The sequence below is a fragment of the Typopeltis vanoorti genome, chromosome 1, assembly GCF_054136105.1.
Source record: "Typopeltis vanoorti isolate ZY-2024b chromosome 1, IOZ_Tvanoo_1.0, whole genome shotgun sequence".
Taxonomy (NCBI): domain Eukaryota; kingdom Metazoa; phylum Arthropoda; class Arachnida; order Uropygi; family Thelyphonidae; genus Typopeltis; species Typopeltis vanoorti.
In genome coordinates, this window is record NC_143549.1 from 107,538,140 (window position 1) to 107,560,042 (window position 21,903).

At 33.7% G+C, this 21,903-nt stretch overlaps 1 protein-coding gene across 2 annotated transcripts in view; it reads left to right on the plus strand.

Annotated features, from left to right (window-relative positions):
• Window positions 1-4,974: 4,974 nt before the first annotated feature.
• The window catches only part of LOC150110298 (guanine nucleotide-binding protein G(s) subunit alpha-like), a 57,290-nt gene continuing 40,361 nt past the window's right edge, over window positions 4,975-21,903 (plus strand). Inside the window, exons 1-3 of one of the 2 annotated variants that reach the window (XM_090392607.1) lie at window positions 4,975-5,190; window positions 8,795-8,930; window positions 20,908-20,980. In XM_090392607.1, the coding sequence (XP_090248733.1) occupies window positions 8,807-8,930; window positions 20,908-20,980 (197 nt within the window). In that variant the 5' untranslated portion in view covers window positions 4,975-5,190; window positions 8,795-8,806. The remainder of the gene's footprint in view (window positions 5,191-8,794; window positions 8,931-20,907; window positions 20,981-21,903) is intronic. The other variant, XM_090392617.1, reaches the window with a different exon arrangement.

Genomic DNA, 21,903 nt, shown 5'->3' on the forward strand with positions numbered 1-21,903 from the left:
ATCCTATGACTGTAGCTTGTGTGTTCACGGGGCCGGTTTCCTGCTTGTGGGATGAAAAATATCAGATAAAACTGGGGGAAAAACCCTGCTGCCCACGCCAAAGACTGGCTAATTTGGCTATGGCTGAGGAAGATCTTTGAGCTCCTCACGTCGTTGACGGGAATCGAACCTAGGACACTCCTTCCCCAGGCATATGGTTGCGAAGGCATAGTCAAGAGGCTAACCACGCGGACTTTATATGTACACGAGAATAATTTTTCAAGTATATCAACAAACTGTAGCATAGTATATTTAAAGGATCATATGCATGCATATGACCCTTAAGTGCCCACGACCTTCCAAGAATCTTTGGATTTCGTAACCATAATCCTAGATAAGGTAGTTTGTTCTGTTTCTATAAGAAGTATACTTTGCATGTCCTGATCCCTCAGACTACTCACAAACTGCGTCTTACATTTATGCGTCCATCGAGAAGCAAGGCAGATCCTCTGGATCTGCCTTGCTTCTCGATGTTCTTGTTTGTCCATGATATATTTTTACTATTGGCAATATATTTCAAAAGGATAATAAACTTACCTTCCTGTTAGATGGGATTTAGTGAAATTTAGGGATGGATGTTCAGGATTTCTGTTAAACATTTGGAGCATTATAATTAATGTGTCAAAAGAACCTCTTAATGGAAAAATTAAATTAAAAAAAAAAGCTTGTAGTATATATGCCATAAAACATCTCTTGATTCAGTTGTCCTGTAATTAATGATGTCTCCGCACAAGATAATTATCGAACACATCACTTTATGATAGTGTACAATCATTTCGTTAATTGTTTAGAAAAAAAGATGATTCAATCATGCTTTACCAAAAAAAGAATATAAATTCAGATCGGGGAAGTTTTAACTTTCAGCAAGCAGTAGGATGAGTCTAGTTTTGTACATTCAGATGAGATATTGTAGGAAACACCTATACTGTATTTAGTTATTTTTTAATATTCCAAATCTTTGATTACCGGCAATTTTATAAATAGTTGATAATATCGAAATTGTTCTGACAGCAGTAAATAAATAAAACAGATGCTTTTGGCGCCTGCGGGCTTAAACAGTCACTAGAGCCCTTCTTGGAAAGCCCTTTGCAAAACTGAAGGTTTGGGGCTATAGCAGTATTCCTCCTCCAGTTTTTCCCTACCATAAAAGCAAGCTATCTGGCCAGAGAACGCCTGCAATTAATTAGAGGACAAAAGTATGTGTATTTATGTAGTAGAAATCAGACAAAATCCATGAAGTCCATGACTCAAGGCAATTCGATGAATCCTGGGACTCCATAGGTGTACCATGTAATAATAATAAAAATAATAATAATGTACCATTGCAGGCTTGTGATAACACTTTCATGAAACAATAAGACAGATCATTACAATAATAACAGTATAATAAAATAAAAGTGTTCATTTATTTTATTTTTATTTGACTATAAGAGAGATCATGGACATGGACATGGACATGAAAGTGTTAGCACAAACCTATAAGGGTACATTATTATTATTATTATTATGCGTAGAAGAAAATTCCTGTAGTCGGACTGGAATAGAACCTATGCTCCTCTTCTGGCAGCCTAGCCTGTTGGTACCCATGTGATAATATTCGAGAATAACCTCCAAAAGAGAGACGTTCCTCCACACTTTTTTTTTTTTTTCAGCTTTTTTCTGAATTAGGCGATCCTTAGAGGAGCTAAGTAAAGCTTTTTTTTTTTTTCAGAAAGTAGTATTTTAATTGAGCATTGCAGAAAAATCGCCTTCTAATACACTGTTTCCGATTTGTTAGGATTTAGGAATAAGAGATAGCAGAAGTTGTTTGTTGTAACTCTTGTTGCTGAAATCTCCATATCATCGACACCATAAACTCAACTACTAGTGACAACTAAGGATGGGAAAACGGTTGCTTACAGATTTTCAAAAGTTAGTTAGAAAAATCTGCCTGCTCCCTTTGGCTCAGTCAGTATCGACGATGTCCTTTGGCTAGAAAGACCTGAGTTTGAATTCCATCTAGGGCGCGAATAACATTTATAATGGCTTTTCAGTTGAATGTGACTTAGCCAGTCTTATACTCAAGTATCGGGATTTATCGCCTATAAATTCGGATTGTTTTATGCCTCAAAAACAGACAAATCGGTAGAAGAATACATGCAGTTAACAGACATAATACCCTGCGCCCAGAGCCTTAAATACTTCCACCGTAATTCAAAATAATCCGGCCTAGTTCTACTCACTTTGGGAAATGAAAGGCATTCCAATATTTTTTTTTAAATAATAATAATAATAATAAACCTTAAAAATCCAATGAGACATTGATATGTTGAAATAGAGAAAACTGACCAATACATTTTACTATAAATTAGTAAATAAATAAATATAAATAAAATAAGCTAAACTAAGGCGTTAGCTTTAAATTAGTAAATTGTTTTAAAAATAAACAATTTGTATTCAATTTTAATTAAATTAAAAATAAACATAAAACTTTTTTTCTACAATTTATGTTACTTAAAAGAAAAATATTAAAAACTTTAGTTAATTAATTATTTAAGCTTGATTTCAACGTAGTATTATAACTTCGAGTCTTATAATTTTTGCTGAACTTAAGAAGGATAGGCTAAAATACCTTCATTCTTCACCTCTTGCGTTTGATAGCGCTACTCAAAACTATAACTCTCTTCTTGGATTGACACTTGCTTCTAGCGATTTCTGGAAAAAGTGCATCACTTCTATAGCATCCTTAGCCTCCAAAAAATGTTGCTAGCTTTTTATCAATGGACTCATCTCAATATCAATCTGGTTTGCATCATTTTCGCATCATTTCGTTGTGAGAGTAATATTTAAATATTTATTTATTTATTTCAATTTCTGATGGTGAAATACCTACAGCTAGGGAACTATTAGAGATAGCTGCTTTTGAAACACATCTCTGAATTATTATTTTTTTTTCTGGACCTCTAAATTTGTAAGCAGCTGTTTAGAGGACTTCTTATAGACCTCATCATGTTTCGAAATGCAGTTCCTATGTCTGTAATTGTTTCATAATATTATATGAAACACATACAGGCAAATCATTCCTAGAACACACGCAGTTAACAGAAAAATGCTACAAATAGACCGTAAGAGAGCGTAGTATGATCATAGAATATGTAGTGTGCAAACTCTGGATTAAATCGATGATGGTGAGTTGTGTGGTGTAGAGCGTCCTCCAGAGATGAGACCTTGGGCTCCATGGAATAATTGTCATGTAATAATGATACTAATATAAGAAACAAAATGTTATTACAAATTAGATAAATGCAATCGTTTAAAAACACCAAAGTAGATGACGCTTTATTAACAAAATGTTCTTTTTTAATAATATGCTTAGCATTCATTAAATTCGCTCTTCCCACGTCATAGCATACACCAGAACTACTCCTCAAGTAGATGCGTAGGAAGTATCAGACACATTGATACTTCATACGCCATCAAACAGTCCCATTATTATTATTATTATTATTATTATTATTATTATTATTATTATTATTATTATTACATGACAACTCCGTGGAATTCCAGTAGTACACGCGGGATGCCACCCTACACGATCTACCATTCACTACACATACCACACAGTATGTTTGTCTGTTTTAAATTAGTAAATTGTTTTAAAAATAAGCAATTTGCATTCTTCTTCTTCTTCTTCACTTCACTGGGCATCTACAGATGCCGTATGGTTACTCCGATGCTCGGTGATGTGCCACACCAGGCCTCGCCATGTAGTCCTGTTGTTTGCTTTTCTGGTGGCCTCAACTCTCTGAAGATCAGTCACTCCACACACGCCATCCATCCATCTCATTGATGGTCTACCCCTGACTCTTTTTCCAGGAACTTTACCCTCTATTACTGTTCTGAGAAATCCCCCTTTCATCCTTTCTATGTGTCCAAAATATTTTAACTTGTCAATAATTTAACTGTCAATATCCTTAAGAAGCCTTAAAGTTCTGCTGATCTTTTCTAACACCCATTCATTTGTATGCTTTTCAGTATATGATATCCTCAACAGCCTTCTGTAACACCACATCTCAAAAGCAGATATCCGTTTCTTATCTGACATCTTTAGGTTCCAAGTCTCACATCCATAAGTCGCTGTTGGAAAAACTATTGCATCCAAAATCCTCAACTTTGTTTCCATGGAGATAGATCCATCCTTCCAGATTTTAGACAGGTTAATTTGTATTCAATTTTAATTAAATTAAAAATAAGCATATAACTTTTCTTCTACAATTTATGTTACTTAAAAGAAAAATATTAAAAACTTTAGTTAATTGATTATTTAAGCTTGCTATAACTATATTGATTATTTAAACCTGCTATTACTGTATGAGACTGACTTAACTCGCCTTCGTTAAAAAAACAATCATACTACACGAATCACACCTAGACGTTGTTTCCAATTCAGCTGTGCGGTAGTGCATATCGCTATGTGAAATCACCCTAATCAGATAAACCAATAGTGGATTGATGTTAATTCTTTTGAACTGTACTTCAAAAATTTCTATATCTGGCACTCCTGTACCTCCTAAAAATTTACACAATTGCTGCTTCAGATGCTATAAATAAATCTTGTTAAACATCTATAAGTAAGCAATTAAAGAAATATTTCCAAATTTGAACATTTTACGCACCTGACAAGCTAACTTGTGGTTCCAGTTTCATTTCAGTGGCAGCTAACAAAGGATTACATCTGTAAGAACGCACTTCAATAAATTGCACTCAATTTTCGTTTTCAATGGAATCTTCCAGTTTTGCTAGAGGTAGGAAATGTAAACCGTTCGATATGAACATGATTTTTTTCTCTGCTTTCATAATCCACAAACAAACGATAACAGACAGCGTGACATCTCTAATCTGGACCTTAACCTGGTTGTTTCAGCTATGCCGCTGTTGTCTAGTGATAGAGACTGTTACAGCAGAACGGAGTTGTCTAATAAGGAAGGAGGATAAAATCTATGGCATAGTAGCGTTTGAGATTGGTCTCCAAGTAATATTTGCATGGATTGTATGTCATGCGGAACAATAGCAATTCGGATAGCTGCATGACGGAAGTCAAAGGGTGAAAAGTAACTGCACTGATCTGCAAGATCTGATGTCTTCAAGGAAATAAGATTTTAAAAAAATCAGGTAAGTAATTGAATGTTAAAACTAATATTTGCTTTCTTTCAACTAATACATATTATTATGCTGATAATCATAATATAGGTTATGAAATCATTTCTATTATAAAAAATATAATAGAAATTAAACAGAAAAATATTTAAGGTAGCTTCTTTGATAAACTTTTACTGAGGATTCTATAAAATAAACATTCAGACATGATCTCTTGGTGTTTATTAAAATACCAAACAAATAAACCATTGTAGAAATGCTTTGGAATTTTCTCATAGTAAACGCTATCCTTTTCAACAAATTTTCCGAACTTGTTATTCTGTATAACAAATAAAATCATCGTTGATTAAATCATTTCCACATAGGGAATAATATGGCTAGCGTAGTTACAAGTCATCAATCAAATATATCTCTCTCGCTTTCTCTCGAAAAACTTAAAATGATCACGTCATTGTTTGTCAAAGTTCCAGTATCGAAAATAAATAAATAAATAAATAATCAGTCAGAATTAATTAAAAGTCAAACAAAAGCACCTGAATCATAACCAGATAAGATGGAATATAACGTATCTCAACATTAATTCAAAGATAACTTCGAGTATTAGCAGTAGCTGCTCTTGGCTTGAAATCGTGGGGGTGCTGCAACTTTCGAAATATACACACATACACACTGTAAGTACAGTGTATACATGTTTGGCTAAAATATCAAAAATTATGGTAAAAATTTAAAAAAAAATTAAACATGAAAGAATATTGTTTATTATCGATAAAATTATACAGTTTAGTATAATTCAAAATTACTTAAAAATTACTATAACAAATGTTATGTCTTTAATTGTGATGTCCAAATATTTAAAGAGACGGAGTAAACACGATAAGCTCTACGAACACTCGACTACTGGCGCAAACTGCATATAAACAACAGTGGAACTGCGTGACGGACAGTGCCATATTACGCTAATAGCTCGCATCTCACAATGACATGCTACGCGACATATAGCAATATGACACTGTAGTAAACACAATGCTGCCAGCGTCCTTCGCCCTCCTAAGTGCTGCAAGATGGATATTTATTACTTTTTTTTTTACAAAATAAGAGAATTATATAGGATTGTTGATGATAAAATTAAATATTACAAGCAAATATAAATAAATTAATAAATATATTTATATATCGAGAAAAATTGGAGGTGCTGCAGTTCCGTAGTGCCTATGCACGAGTCGCCCCTAGGTATTAGCATAGTATGAATTTATTTATTTAGATAGTATGCGTTTAACTCCATTCTCTTGAGACTATATACATTAATTTGATCAGCCTGTAGTTCATTTCATATTACATTCTATTTATTTATTTATTTATTTCTGAATGCATCATTAGTTTCATTTAATCAGATTAATCAGAACACGCACAGGATACGGATACGAAACACATTTTTAGAGGGGAGGGGGCTATTTTAAGAACTAATGACTTTACAAAAATATAATAAGTATTATTCAATTAATTCATTTAAATGAATAATTTAGTTATATAAGCTAACTAAAGGAGTTCGGCCTACTTCACTTTGGGAAATAAAAGGATTTAGAGAATTCATTTATTTTATAAAATAATTTATAATAAAATTATGATAATAAAATAAGTATGTATTATTATTCCTCTAAAACAAATCCGAAAATGTAAAATAGAGGAAGCTTGACATTTAGGGGGTGGTAGTAGACGGAGAGTTGAAGTTTAGAGGACATATTGCTAAGGTAGCCCGTTATATTACTTGGCTATTGAAAAATACATTAACAAGTAGAGATAAGGAAATTGTTATTTCTCTTCATAAGACCTTGATACATCAGGACGTATCAAGGCCTTATGTGGACTGTGCTCAGGTCTGGTCTCTTGGGGTTTCTTGGGAATGAGGAAGCGGTGGAGAGGATTCAGAGGCTAGTGACCAAGATGGTGAGTGGTCCGTGGAATGTTCCCTATGAGGATAGATTGAAGGCGTGCGGATTACAGAAGTTAGTTGATAGGAGAAAAAGATGTGATATGATAGAAACATTTAAGTTCTGAAAGGGTTTTATAGGATATTTCAGCACTAGGCTATAGGGGTCAAAACAAGGGGTTATCCCTGGAAGTTGAATGAAGGTGTAGTTAGTATGGGTGTGAGGAATGTGTTTTTAGTTTGGGGAGTTGTGTTTCAAGGGAATGGGTTGCCAGAGCTAGTTGTAAGTGCTTCTTCTGTTAATGGGTTCAAGGAGAGGTATGATAGATTGTCTGGATAAATTGGGTCTCCCGCGATGAATCTTCGGACTCCATGGTATCGTCTGTACAATAATAAAATAATAATAATTGGCAATTAAATTTGATCCACCGATAAGCCAGCGTAATATTTATAGCAGCTTTTATGTCTTTTTCTTCTTCTTATGGCTCTAGAGCCCAATTTGAGCCTTGGTCTCATGGAATTGTTGCTTCCAAACCTGCCTGTCCAGGACTTCATCTCCAGATTAAACATTGCAATATAATGTTGCTTTTTTGACTGATGGTATCTATCCATCTTGATGTTTTACCAAGAATTTTACTATTTAAATAGGCTTTTCTTTACCTATTTCACTTTCTCCTGATTCCATGGTTTCAAAGGGTGTTTTTGAAATAAGTTTGAATAAAAATTGCCAACCGCTTTTTCAACATACTGCAGGGACTGTATCATGACTATATTTGTTCCACTGCGTCCATTGCTTTTCCTTGCAGTTATAACATCTGTAATATAGCGGTACGCCTACTATTGTCTTTATATGACGAAGTGAAAACCTAAGGAAATAAAAGTACCGATAATGTCATAAATGTATTCGAAGAAGGCCACTGAACAGAGAAAAAAAAATGCTTCTAATCCAGTTTTTATATCATTGGTACTACAGTCTATATTGTAGGACTAGAGTGATAAAACTTTACTGCGAAATGCCAAGTTTTTAATAATAAAAAAAAAGGATTTGCCTATGTGAATTAGTGCTAGGTGATGTATGTGCTAGTCATCTAGCGTATATTAACGGAATTATTAGGGTGTGTTACTCTTGTATATTTTTACACAGTTCTCGGATTTGTTTTGAGAGTGTTATGCAAATTTTTGCCCATTCAAAATTAGATTTGCAGCCGTTATGTTTTTAACGAGTTATGCTCCACTACTCTAGATGCATTCTCATAATGCTAATCAAAATCTCTCTTGTCACTCAATTTCACACGGATGCCAACTTTCGTTGCTTTATTGGTACAGCCGTGCGCTATATTAGGACTCAAGCTCAAGTGGGTTCCAGTAGCATTGTAAGAGCCATAGTTTCAGTCTTCCAAAATAACAAGATTCAGAGAGAGAAAGGGAGAAAAGGGAACAGACTTTAGGACACTTAAGATCGGTTATATATAGGAAACCATAGCATAAAGTTAGTAATGTATACTGTAGGGATATGCTTGATAGGAAATAGGAACAAATACATACATACTGTACACACGGACACACACGTTACACATTACTTCACATTACTGCCTCCATCAAGAGAAAAATTCCTGTTCATGTGTGTGTACTAGTGGGCTGATTTTTTCCCCCTTAGCTGGTATTAAAATAATCGGTTTTCTTTCACTTTAGAAAGCCAACACAATGGAGATTCTGATGAACTGTTTCGCTCCTCAAGATCCTGCTCGAAGGATGAGTAAAGAAATAGACAAGAAGATATCCAAATGGGCCCAGCAGTATAACAGCACTATCAAGCTACTATTGTTAGGTGAGAGCACTATAGTTTTCAATTAAGTATGGCTACACTTGTATGCTAATCCGTCGTATGATAGTCAATAGAGGAAGGAGAAAGCAAACATCTTTGTGCATGTACTGCAAAAAACGTTATATTGTGTGTAATGTAAACATTATATTGTCACATCGCATAGATTATTATTATTATTATTATTATTATTATTATTATTATTATTATTATTATTATTATTATTATTATTATTATTATTATTATTATTATGTGATACCTCCAGGGAGTCCAAAGACTCATCGAGGGAGAGTGTGCCAACAGCATCGAACGATTGTCCCTTCCAACTATATATATATATGATTACTTAAATTTCGCATGCTTCCTCTGATGTATGAATAAGATAAAATCTCTCGCTAAAGGTACGGAAGTAAAATAAAGTGGATACATCTTCCTTACCAGTGTGACAACTTTAGTGCTGTAATCCGGAGGGGGGGGGGGGAAGCAGTTTTTCTCTTTAATCCTGAGAGCCAAGATTCCTTACTGCACTCACATTCATCGATGTGTGATTCACCGTCGTTTGGTTCCTGTGATGTGATGTGTGTGTGTGTGTGTGTGTGTGTGTGTGTGTGTGTGTGTGTGTGTGTGTGTGTGTGTGTGTGTGTGTGTGTGTGTGTGTTAATCTCTCCTCTCACCGCTTTTCACTCCACTCCTTCATCTTTCCAATTTCCATATCTTGATCCTTCTTTAATATTCTTTTGTCTCCTTCCCTCGACCTCGCGTTTATTAATGTCACATACCAGAGAAAATTTTTTTGTCGTTCCCTAGACATCTTGCATCCCCCCCCCCCCACACACACACACTCACGGCTCCGTAGCGTTTTTATTTCACTAAATGCTTGTATTTGAAGTAAAGAATTCATTTTTTTTAATGCGGCTTTTCTCAGCATCACTTTATAACTAAGTTCTTAATATTTTAATTCTTGCGCTAAATCAAAAATGAAAGCGTTTTTACCAATATAAGATTAGGGTTTATGTTATGGCTGTTTCTTCTTTTAAAACTAAATACAATAAAAAAAAACTTCATTTTTCTTCATGATTAAATTTCAAATTTCAAATTAAATTGAGAATTCTCAGTATTGTGTTAATCTACTAACACAAGATTATATACTTAGCGTCAATTCACAAGCATAGTTTATTGCTTTAAAGTAGGGATGCACAGACCCGCTGCCCGCGGGCCGCATGCGGCCCTCCATTGATTTGCTGGTGGTCCCCCTCATCGTGTATTATTTTAACTTTAACAAGTTACACGATAGATAATTTTTAAAAATGGTACATGCGCAAAGCAAAGTAGCTGTGACGTCACGATTGCCTGTCTACTTACGATAATCGGTTAGTAATAATGTTAACAAATTTTATAATTCGTCTATTTGTCATATGGGTATTTTGCTTTCGTAGGTGCGGTTGCTACAATTAATTATCACCCCTAGGAAACGGTAAAAAATAAATTCTACAATGGATAAAGCATTGCTAAGTAGGAAACGCAAACTACGGGATGAAAAACGGCAGTTTCAGGATAGCTGGACCGAAAAATATGGTTTTGTGCAGTCGTTTAATAATATCGTGTGCTTGATTTGCAAAAGTGCTGTAGCCATATACCAAAAGAATACAATATAAGGAGACACTATGAAAGTCTGCATTCCACAATTTCAAATCTACCCGAAGAACTACGTAAACAAAAGATTTCATTTTTGAAACGAGAATTGACAGGTCAGCAAGTGATGTTTACAAAACCTATTCAAGATTCGGAAATCGCAACAGAAATAAGTTTTGAAATATCTCGCCTTATAGCAAAAAGGTGCCGACCATTTACAGACGGAGATTTCGTTAAATATTGCCTTGAGATAGCTGCTAAAAAAGTTTGTCCTGAATCATCCAAAAATGTTGAGAAAATTCAGTTAAACAGGATGACTGTGCAAAGAAGAATTACTGCAATGTCGGAAAATGTAAAGGACCATCTTATTCAAAGAAATTTGCGTATTTTTCATTAGCTATTGATGAATCAACTGGAATTACTTCCACAGCCCTGTTGTTAATATTTGCACGTGGAATAACGCAAGAGTTTGAGGTAAGTGAGGAGCTGATTGGAATGAGTTCGTTGTCAGATCAAACGAAAGGTAATGACATGTTCACTGGGCTTTTGGAACAGTGTTCCAAAAGGTATCACGACTGACGGAGCTCCTTCCATGATAGGAGCTAATTCTGGATTGGTAACATTATTGAAACAGCATTTGGGACGGCACGACGATGAGTTGATACAATTCCACTGTATAATCCACCAGGAGAGCTTCTGCCCTAAGAAACTTGGATTTGAACATGTCATGAAAGTAGTGCTTTCAACGATTAATTTTATAAACTCCCGCGGCCTTAATCACCGACAATTTAAAAAGTTTCTTGAAAACATTGAAAGTGAATATGGTGACTTAATTTTTTACACAGAAGTGAGGTGACTAAGTCGTGGACAAATATTGGAGCGGTTTCAAAGTTTAATTGATGAAATTGAAATCTTCATGATTAAAAAAAACAAAAACGTCCCTAACATAAAAAATCCGGATTGGTTATGTGACTTAGCCTTTCTGGTTGATATTAATAATCATTTAAATACGTTAAATACGCGACTTCAGGGCAAAGATCAATTGGTTACTCAACTTTACGGCCACATTTTGTCTTTTCAGTACAAGTTAAATCTATTTCAAATCCAACTGAAGTCAGGGAATTACATTCATTTTCCTAATTATAAGAAAGTTTCTGAAAAGTTCAATGTCAACTTCAAAACTGTGTATGTTGAAAAGATTGATAACTTGATATCAGCCTTCAAGGATCGGTTTTCTGATTTTAAAAAAGTGAAACCGTTGCTAGATTTATTTAGCAATCCTTTTGCCATTTTGCCCGAAAATGCACCCGAATCAGCAGCACAGCTTGAACTCATCGACATTCAAAACGATAAGAGCCTGCGAAATAAATTTCACGAAGGCAATTTATTAAACTTCTATCGTTGTGTCGATGAAAATAATTATAAAGGGTTGCTAGATAATGCATTAAAATGTGCAAGCCTCTTTGGCTCAACATATATTTGTGAACAAACTTTTTCAGTCATGAATGTTAACAAATCGAAAAATAGGAACCGCTTGACTGATGAAAATTTAGAATCAATTTTGCGGGTGGCTACTACAAAACTCGAACCAAATATCAAAACAATTGTCAAATCAATGAAATGTCACGCATCAAATTAAATTCACTTACTTTTTATTACCTTTTTTTATACCTATCATAACAATTATGATAGGTATAAATAAAATAAACAATATATGGTAGATAACTTTCAAGTTTTTTTGTTTTTTGTTTTGGCGGCCCTCACATAAGTAACAGTGGAACTATTCGGCCTTCGGCTTTAACAAGTTTGTGCATCCCTGCTTTAAATTGATTGTAACAAGTTTGCCTATTTCCTACAGAAATACTTTGCAGGGGGGAGGGGAAGAAAATGAAAGAAAAATCATTAATTATCTTTTTTAAGCTTATTTTCTATTCCTCATAACCTCATAACAAGAAAGTTCCATTGATTAGCTTTCTTAAACTTAAAAATTAAGTTTTAATCTTTCTTAAACTTGAAAATAATTCACCAAAAAATCTCTTAAATATAATAAAAATATGTTTATTATTATGACAATCCCATCCAGGAAAGGTTGCGAAGCTATAAAATCTACAGCACATTTGTATTGTGGGTTGGTCGAGGGTTAAATAATTCGAAACCTCCTACTCTAGAAACCAAACCAAAACGGCAGTTTCAGGATAGCTGGACCGAAAAATATGGTTTTGTGCAGTCGTTTAATAATATCGTGTGCTTGATTTGCAAAAGTGCTGTAGCCATTCCAAAATGTAGTTTGCGAAGTTTTTTTTTAGCTTATATGCTGGAAGTAATTTATTTATTTATTATAATTTGTAATTTTCCCTTAAATATGGAATTTCCCAAATACCAAATTTAATTCAGTTCCATCAAACTAAAGTGTCGTTTCTACTTTGCCTATTTCTAATCGTTTTACTAGATATTGTCACTAAATTGATCCTATGTAATGCAATATTCAAATCGTAAAAAACAAAATTTCATTAAATTCTCTAGAGAAGTCGGAGTTATTACTAACAAGTATGGAAATGATCCAACGTACATAAACTTTTATCATAACCACGAAAGGTGTGAGCGTCATAAAAGTTTCAATACAGTAGGTAGGCTAAGGATTAATATAATCCATAAATCCTGTTCCAGAAACCAAACAAAGCAACATGGTGGTTTCAGAATGGACAATAAAAAAAATTTCTTCTCAGAAATCAGTGGTTTCCGTATAGGCATGCGACTGCTAGTACCGATCCTCTTCAATTGTCTGCATAGTTCGGTGATGAGGTATGACAGGAACAGCCTTCATTAAATGCTTCGGTCAAATGCTGCAGTGCACACAGGGAATTCTTGTTTGTCCAAATCTTCTCAGACAACTGCGATCTCCTTCCTGACAGACTGTCTTAAAACCACAGTTATGCCTCTTAAATAAGCAATGTGGGTTATTTTTCCACTGATTAAAGACCTGGGATATCCTACCTTTTGAGAAACCAGTCAACTGACTGTTGTTTACAAAATCGTGGCTGCAGTCAGAGGGCACCCACAAGAAGGCTTTTACCGAACTCAGAAAGATCCTCTGTTTTTCCCATCGTGATCAACATTGACGATTACTGGCCAGCAGCATTCTTAAACAGTTGCCTAAAACACCTGGTGATTCACGTGACTAACTATTTTGCATATACGCTGCGTAAGTGACATTAACGTGTATCTTCTTCAAGGGTTCTAATTCAGTAGCCGGTATGTGTACAAATTTTTCACTTTAGATCCTCAAGTATCATTTAATATGATATTTTAAGAGAATTTATTAGAGTAAGAAAAATAGCGTAAGACAAAGAACTGAAATTTAATGTTGCAATTGCTTACATTTAATTTAATGTAAAAAATCCTGATTGTGGATAAACATAATCATTCATCATCATCATCAACAACCATTGTCGATCCACTGCTGGATGAAAGCCTTTCCAAGATTACTCTAAAACTGCCTGTCCATGGCTCTCCTTTCCCATGTCACTCCTGCAAATCTGATCATATCATAAATCCACCGTGATTTAGGTCTGCGTCGTGGTCGATTTTCCTTTTGTGGAATCCAATCCGGTACGTCTTTTGTCCGTCGTTGATTTTTGTCTTCGAGCAATATGCCCAGCCCTTTGACACTTCAGATGTTTCACTCTTCCTATGATGTCAGAGACTTTGGCTTGATTTCTTATCCACGTATTCCTTTTGTGATCCAGTCTTGTGAAACATAATCATTATCTACTACTATTACATAATCTACTACAGCTGAGGAAAACCTTCATGAAAGAGTAATAACATCAAAAAGTACGTGTAGGTATGCTTATCAAAACTTCAATGAAATATTACAGATGAAGAAGAAATTTTTCGGTTGATTAATATTACGCATAGATCACTATTAGGCCTAACTTGATGGCGAAAGCCAGAAGCTGTTAAGCCTACCGAAGAATGAAAAAGGGGTAATAAGAGTTATATTCTTTATTTTAAACTCTTTACTGGAAGATTAACTATTTAAATATTGCACGGACCTTATAATTTATTTAAAAGGAAGGGACAATTGTGATATCGATAATATAGAAACTATTTACAATATTTACACATTTTTAAATGAATTAAAAATTAATAAACAAGGTCTCTTCACATACAGATCTTGCCATAAAAAATTCACTAACTATACTTGTTATCATTTCTGCGACAGAAGGAAGTGTTTCTGAGCTTAAACATATTAAAGGCATTGTGAATTATCATTTCTCGTCGCTCAGAGAAAAACAGAAAGTGAGAGAGAGAGAGAACAGTTTTGTTACTGATGATTTACATACAGCTAATTTTACACCCAGAAAAGTGCTTCAAAGAAATATTGACTAAATAATAAAGAATACACTGTATACAAATCGTCATTGAAATTTCGTGAATATTTTGATAAATAAGCGTTCTAAGACGATCTTGTTTATCCCCTAAAATGAGTTGACAGTACACTTTTAGATCTAAATTTTAGATATTGACGATTTGCCTACTCTCAACTTTTTTTTTTTTTTTTTTTGTCTTGGCAACTGAGTTTTAATATGACAAATCATAAATCAAATGGACTATAAATTTTGAAAACTAAATATTTTTACTTTGAAAACTCTCCTTTTCAAAATTTATACTCCATTTGATTCATTTTTCTTGTTTATCTGTCTTATGCATCACTACGTATGCACCGTATGTTCTCGGCTCAATCAAGGTTGGCTCCGAATATTTTAGCTTCGTCTTCCATAAATATACAACCAGGTACGTGTTTAAATTACTCTTCATTAATTAAAATTTTATATTAGCCTTTTAACTTAGCCTTTAGTTGGAGATACTAAGTAGGTCCATTATCTCGTAAGCTTTGGTCGTTTCCTTGCTTGTTAAGTGAGATGCCGATTTTCATTAATGCCTCAGGGAACATAATGATTCGATGAAAAAAAGCATGAAGTTTTTTTTTTATTTTTTTTATTGTTGTTGTTTTCTTCCTCATGAAAGGATAAGTTAAGATTTGTTAAAAACATGTTTGGCGATAGACAACAGGCGGTCCAACTCTTAATTTTTGCAGAATTGGCCAGTTTTAGCATTTCTTCAACTATCTTGGCTATAATACTTCCAACGTTTATGTGTACTGATAACAGCGAAATAAGCAGGAAGATTTGTCATCATCAAATTCCTGAGATATCCTCAGTGGGTGTACAGGATCTTACGATAGTACTACATAAAACATTACATCATTACACACTTCCTTACAATCATTACAAAAAAAAAAAAAAAACTTTTGAAAAACAACACTTAGTTTCAAGTCACTAAAAGTGATGTTTTTTCGTTGACAGAATTCAAATGATAATTTTCATACATTTCTTGCATTTTTTTTTCTGTTTTCTGAATTCAACATTAGAGTTGGGTATTTTATCTTACATTGTTTCTACTAATCCAGTACTATCTACTATGGTTGATTGTTTTCTTTTTAGATTTTGCAATACACTGGGGGAAGCGAAAAGGGAAATAGATGCATTAGTTTCCTCTGGTGTTAAACTAGGTATGACGCAAATTTCCCTCCCTGAGAGCATGAAACACTCGCTACGCCACACTTGTGATATCAGTTATTTCTTCATTGTATATAGTTATGTTTATTTCAGGGTTTTTTTTTTTTTTTTTTAATTTAGTGCCTAGAGTAGGTTATTTCTTTTCCCGTCCTACCCATAGTGAACCTATTCAATAATTGAAATAATAGTCACGCTGGTTGTCAGTGATTTTTAGCTTTCAAAAAAATATAACAATAATAAGAAGAATATAAAACAACAACACTGAACACAAAACCGCACTTTCCACTAACTACAAATGATTCCATTCATTCATTCCGAAGTGTTTCTTTCTTTCTTTCTCAAGTATCCTACTCAGGTTATGATCTTTTTTTTTTTCATAGAATTATTATTCGGACTGGTGCCTCTAAAGACTAAGCTGCTCCGAAAATAGAGTTCTCTTATAACAAAAGCATTTTATTACAAGAGTGCATTGCCTTTTTTTTCTTTTTTTCCGTGCACGGTCTGCATATCTTTTGCTGGTGGCACTAAGCACAACATTCAATTTGCATTGATTCATCTAGTTGCAATAATGATATTATTACTAAATTTGCTTTCTCAGAGAGTTTAGTTTGAAATTATATATATATATATATATATATTAAATTTTTAATTTTGGTACACATATATTTCTACTATCTGTGTATTTATACTACGTACATAAATGAGTGTTGCGAATCTCTACATTATAGTACTATGTGTCTTCCCTCTCCTTAGTTCCAAGATTATTATTATTATTATTATTATTATTATTATTATTATTATTATTATTATTATTATTATTATTGGCATATTTAATGTTTTACTTTATTATTTACACGCCTATATATCATTGCATTTTTATCTATGTAATACATTTTGATGCTCTATGGCAGTGATTCACAGTTCTTTTTTTCTATTAGAAACTTTTTTTTTTCTTTTACTGGTATTTTGCGAATCGATAAACATATTTACACAAAGGAGTCCCTTTATTCGTGAGCCTTTATTCTGGTGGTCGGCTGAGCCAGCATCCAGATTATACACACCAGTGATGACACTGATGGGGAATCAAATATCAGATTTTTTTTTTTTCAATTCCAAAATGTATTCAAAAATGTTAATATAATCCCATATATCTAAATGTATAATTTGAAATATGAGATTATATTAACATTTTTGAATACATTTTTGAATTACTTGAAAAAAAAAATCGATATTTGATTCCCCCATCAATGTCATCACTGGTGCGTATAGGTGGATGCTGGCCTAATGGCAGTAGTTAGGTCGTTGAAAATTTATATAAAATTTTCATATGATTTTAATTATTACCTTAGATTAAAAATGATTAGAACTAATAACTAGAAGTCGTTCTTCAATTGGAGCATACGCATTAGTATTTTTTCATGTGCACAAAAATTCCATCGAACTCAAAATTGCTTAGTACGTTACTGCAGCGATCATAAAATCCTCTTCGTTTGTTTTTTATACTTTACAGATATCCAGAAACAGCCCTAAATAATTTCTGAATATTTATACTATCATTTGATGTATTCCAGACAACATAAGCAACAAAATAGCATTCGTGCCTCCACTTAGAATGTAACGTGCCCACTCTCCCTTTAAATAAAGGACTGATATTTCATTTCAGAATTGGCAGATTCTATTATTCCTCATCTATACGCAGTTTGTCCTATCTTTTAAGTTCAAATATTTGATTTGTCTGGAGCCGCTCCTGTATACATGGTTAGCAGTTCTCGGTAGTCAAGCGACACGTTTGGATTTATCTACAATACCGCTTCATATCTGAACTAAAAGAAGATATCAGCGAAACCTCCTGGAGACCATGTTTGCAATCCTACAGCCTAGAATTAGTGAATGACTGTATTGTTAGCGTTATCAAAACATTGACTCAATGCAAATAGTACGAACTGTAGTATCGCTTTCATATTTGTGTTGTATATGGTTGGAAGACCCTCCTGATAAAATAATCTCTCGGATAACAAATTTACTGATATTTGAACAAGAAATACAGTGAGCGGGGGGGGGGGGGGATAGAAACTACATAAATTTTGTTTTCATGCTTATTTTTATTGGTTTCATGTGTAAGTACTCTCATACATTAAAAATAATAATAAATTATAAATTCTCTTTGATTTATAACATTGTTTTTCCCCTTTTTTTCCTCCCGCAAAACAGGGCAAAATCGACCAAAAATACATGCTATTAACAGACAAAAATACTGCGTAGTTGTTAGTTTATGTTATAAAGCAGACGGTGGATTGTGTATTCTGTGTGGTGCAAGTCCCAAGACTCCAGTGAAGTACCGTCAAATAGCAAGAATAATAATAAATTAGTAATAATTTACATACTATTATATTATCTTAAAGATACAGAACACATGTCCTTTTCTATATTTCATGAATGACATCATTCAAGTCGGTAGCTTTCTGAAATGCTATGTTCATTGCTCGTTAAACTCACATTATTCAATTTTGTCATTTGATTTCAACTTTTATTAAGTTTCGAGTGGAAGCATTCACGTGCATTCATACAGATGAACCCATGGCTTATACATACGGGAACTGATCTTCTAGCTGGTCGTATGCATTAATAATTTACACACTACATTAAACATCTGGTATGATTGCCATTTGCTATTATTGCACAATATCATGTTTTTTTTTTTTTTTATGTCTCTTCATTTGAAATCATTATAAACATTTAAAATGTAATTTTTGTTTATTATAAACTTTCTAACATAATCCTAAATTTATGACTTCTTCGCATTGTGGTATTAAACGAAATATCAGACGTTTATTTTATTCTCTATTTTTATTATTTTTATTTTTTAAAGACTGGTCATATGATTGCAATCGAGTTTATTTATAAGTGCTATATTGAATTTTTACATATTCTTTCCCTCCCCAAGGAAGAAGCTGAAATACATGTGTATAAATCCTTGTTTCTAGATAGATTGAACGATTCTTAAGACAATTACGACGAAAAAAGGCTAGTCTGGTTGGCTGAGTTAACGCATCTAATCTTCAACCAACAGGCTATGGACGTGGTCCATAGCCTGTTGGTTGAAGTTTTTCCTACCCCTTCCAAAGAATCCAGACGACCAGACGTGAGCACAGTAATCTAGATGTGGACGTTGCACTCTTTGAATTTTAGGAATCTAGGAAACAAGAATACTACCGACTTCTAAATCATTTCTGAGCATCAAAAAAATTAATTAGGATACTGGAATGAAAAAGTTCTGCGTTTTTGTTTGCAGATGATTATTAAATGACTGCCATCCCTTATAAGGAAGACAGTGGGCGCTTTTTTTTAAATTTTTTTTTTCCGGCTCCAAGATTCATTTGCGTTTTAGTTCTTAACTCAAACTTTTTTTTCTGAAAGAAAAATATTTTTCCCTACTTAATAAAATAATTTTGAATTAATTTTCTGTTTATTTTTTTTAAATAACGCAATATAGTTATATAATTGTATCAATCATGATTCTAGTTTCAATCTTCAGAATATTAGCATTACATTGCGAGAATATTCTTTGCGTATATCAATACATGCAGAACGAATGCAAAATCCAACTCCTTGATATTGATATACATGTTACCATACTTCTTGCACAATGACGGATATTACTATTTATAAAATAATAATAAATAGATAAATAATAAAAACCCTTGGAAAATCGAGTATTTTCTTTTTGTTATAAATATGAAAATCATAACAGTGCACAGTTTTCGAATTGTAGCCATTTTTCCGTAGTTTCGCACTCAGAAAGCACTGGAATGATTCAAAATTATTGTAATTCTTAAACGCGACTTTGATCTCCTACCATGAGTCTACTTACACTATCAGGCGCCCAACTTAGTATGTGATACTTTCAATGTCGCATTTATTAAATGCGATATTGAAAGTATCACATACTAAGTTTTTAATTTTTTTTTTTCCGGCTCCAAGATTCTTTTGCGTTTTAGTTCTTAACTCAAACTTTCCAAACTTAAAATATAATGAGTTGGATTATTTTCTGAGAAAAATTTTCGCATTGCACACTTTGAAGCAGCTGGTCAAAAATATCGAATGCAGAATTTATGAGGAAATTTCGTTGAGTTACAGTACTTTTGTACTTGTCATTTTAAGGAAAAGGAGGGAAAGCAAATCTTAGAAGTTCAAATCTGGTAAATAAATAATACTGTTCTTGCTGAAGAATTCCTGGATAATCAAGACTATGCGTAATGTTGCCGTGCCATGGTACAGAAACCGGATGACCATTGTTGAGCCATTTCTAAGAATTACATCTCGATGGTATCAGAGGATGGTTCGGCAAATACTCTGATTCATTCATGGGCTGGTTTGGAGGAAGAAATTTCCAATCCATCGGATTCTTGGCGTTGCTTCTTGAACTCACTCATTTCACAATGCAACGAAAATAGGCTTGCACTTTATCAACTCACTCAGGAATGAGTCAAGCGCCATCTCTTTTATGTCACATGTTACCAATATCCTTCGATACGGTTGATATATGAAAAAAAAAAAAAAAAAAAATTCTGTCGTATATATTTTCGGTAAGCCTCGTATACAAACTAACTACAGAATTTATTTAAAAATTACTACCAAATAATAATTATTATTGTTGTCGTTGTTAGTAGGAGAAATGTATTCAATGTTCATTAATACTGATGACATTGCGAAAATTGTAACAGTGGATCACACAACAGTTTGTCTACAGTTTTTTTTTTTCCCTACAGGTTCTGGTGAATCAGGAAAAACAACTATTCTCAAACAGATGAAAATTCTTCATATTCAAGGCTTTTCTGAGAAGTAAGTTATAAATTGTATTAATATTATTATTGATGATAGTGTGCAGTAATTTTTTTTTTTTTTTTGTTTGTTTTTGTGAAGTTTACCTACGAAAGTTTGTAAACCTATCTTACCACGGGTGGATTAAAGGTTAGAAAATCGAGAAATCCTCTAGAGACCAAAGGTGGAACTTTTTTCAAGCCACTTCAATCCTCCAATAAGCAGGATACTGGTCTCTCACATGGGGCGAAGAAAACTCTCCCACCTAGACGTTCACAAACATCCTGCCACTGTACGCATCCAATGCGCTGTCCACTCGGCAGGAAAGTGACCGAAACATAAAATAACACTGGTATATCACTATTATCTTGAAAATCTTGCTATACATATTTATTCAAATTGGTGAAGGGCTAGTAATCTATTGAATGTCTATGTTCACGGCCTATCCTGAAATTGTCTGACTTAGCTGGCGTTAAGACGTTAATTCATTTTCCGTATAAATGACGGCTGTTTGTCGGTATAATTATTGCTATTTTTTTTTTTTTTATTATTATTCTGTATTATAATCATTCTGTATTTTACAGAAGGAATGGCGAATAGTCAGGAGTTGCAGCACTTATGACTACTCTCGTTTCTACTTTTAATTTACGAAGTATTTTAACAATCATCTTAATTACATAGGAAAGCACGACCGGAAACGCCGCCGGAACGTACTAATAGGGACACAAAGATACAGAAATAACACAAGGCAGGAAGTAATGTGAAAAACTTTATTAGGCGTAACTGAACAGTTCAGTAATAGTTGGATACATAATATGGTAAACGAGGTGCATGTCTGCCATCTCAACGCTCGTAAAACGACGCATGTTCTTCGTACGACATCGGAAGCTTGAATGAGGAAGCCTCAATTGCTCACCTGGAGCGCTGGCGAACAGCGCCACCTA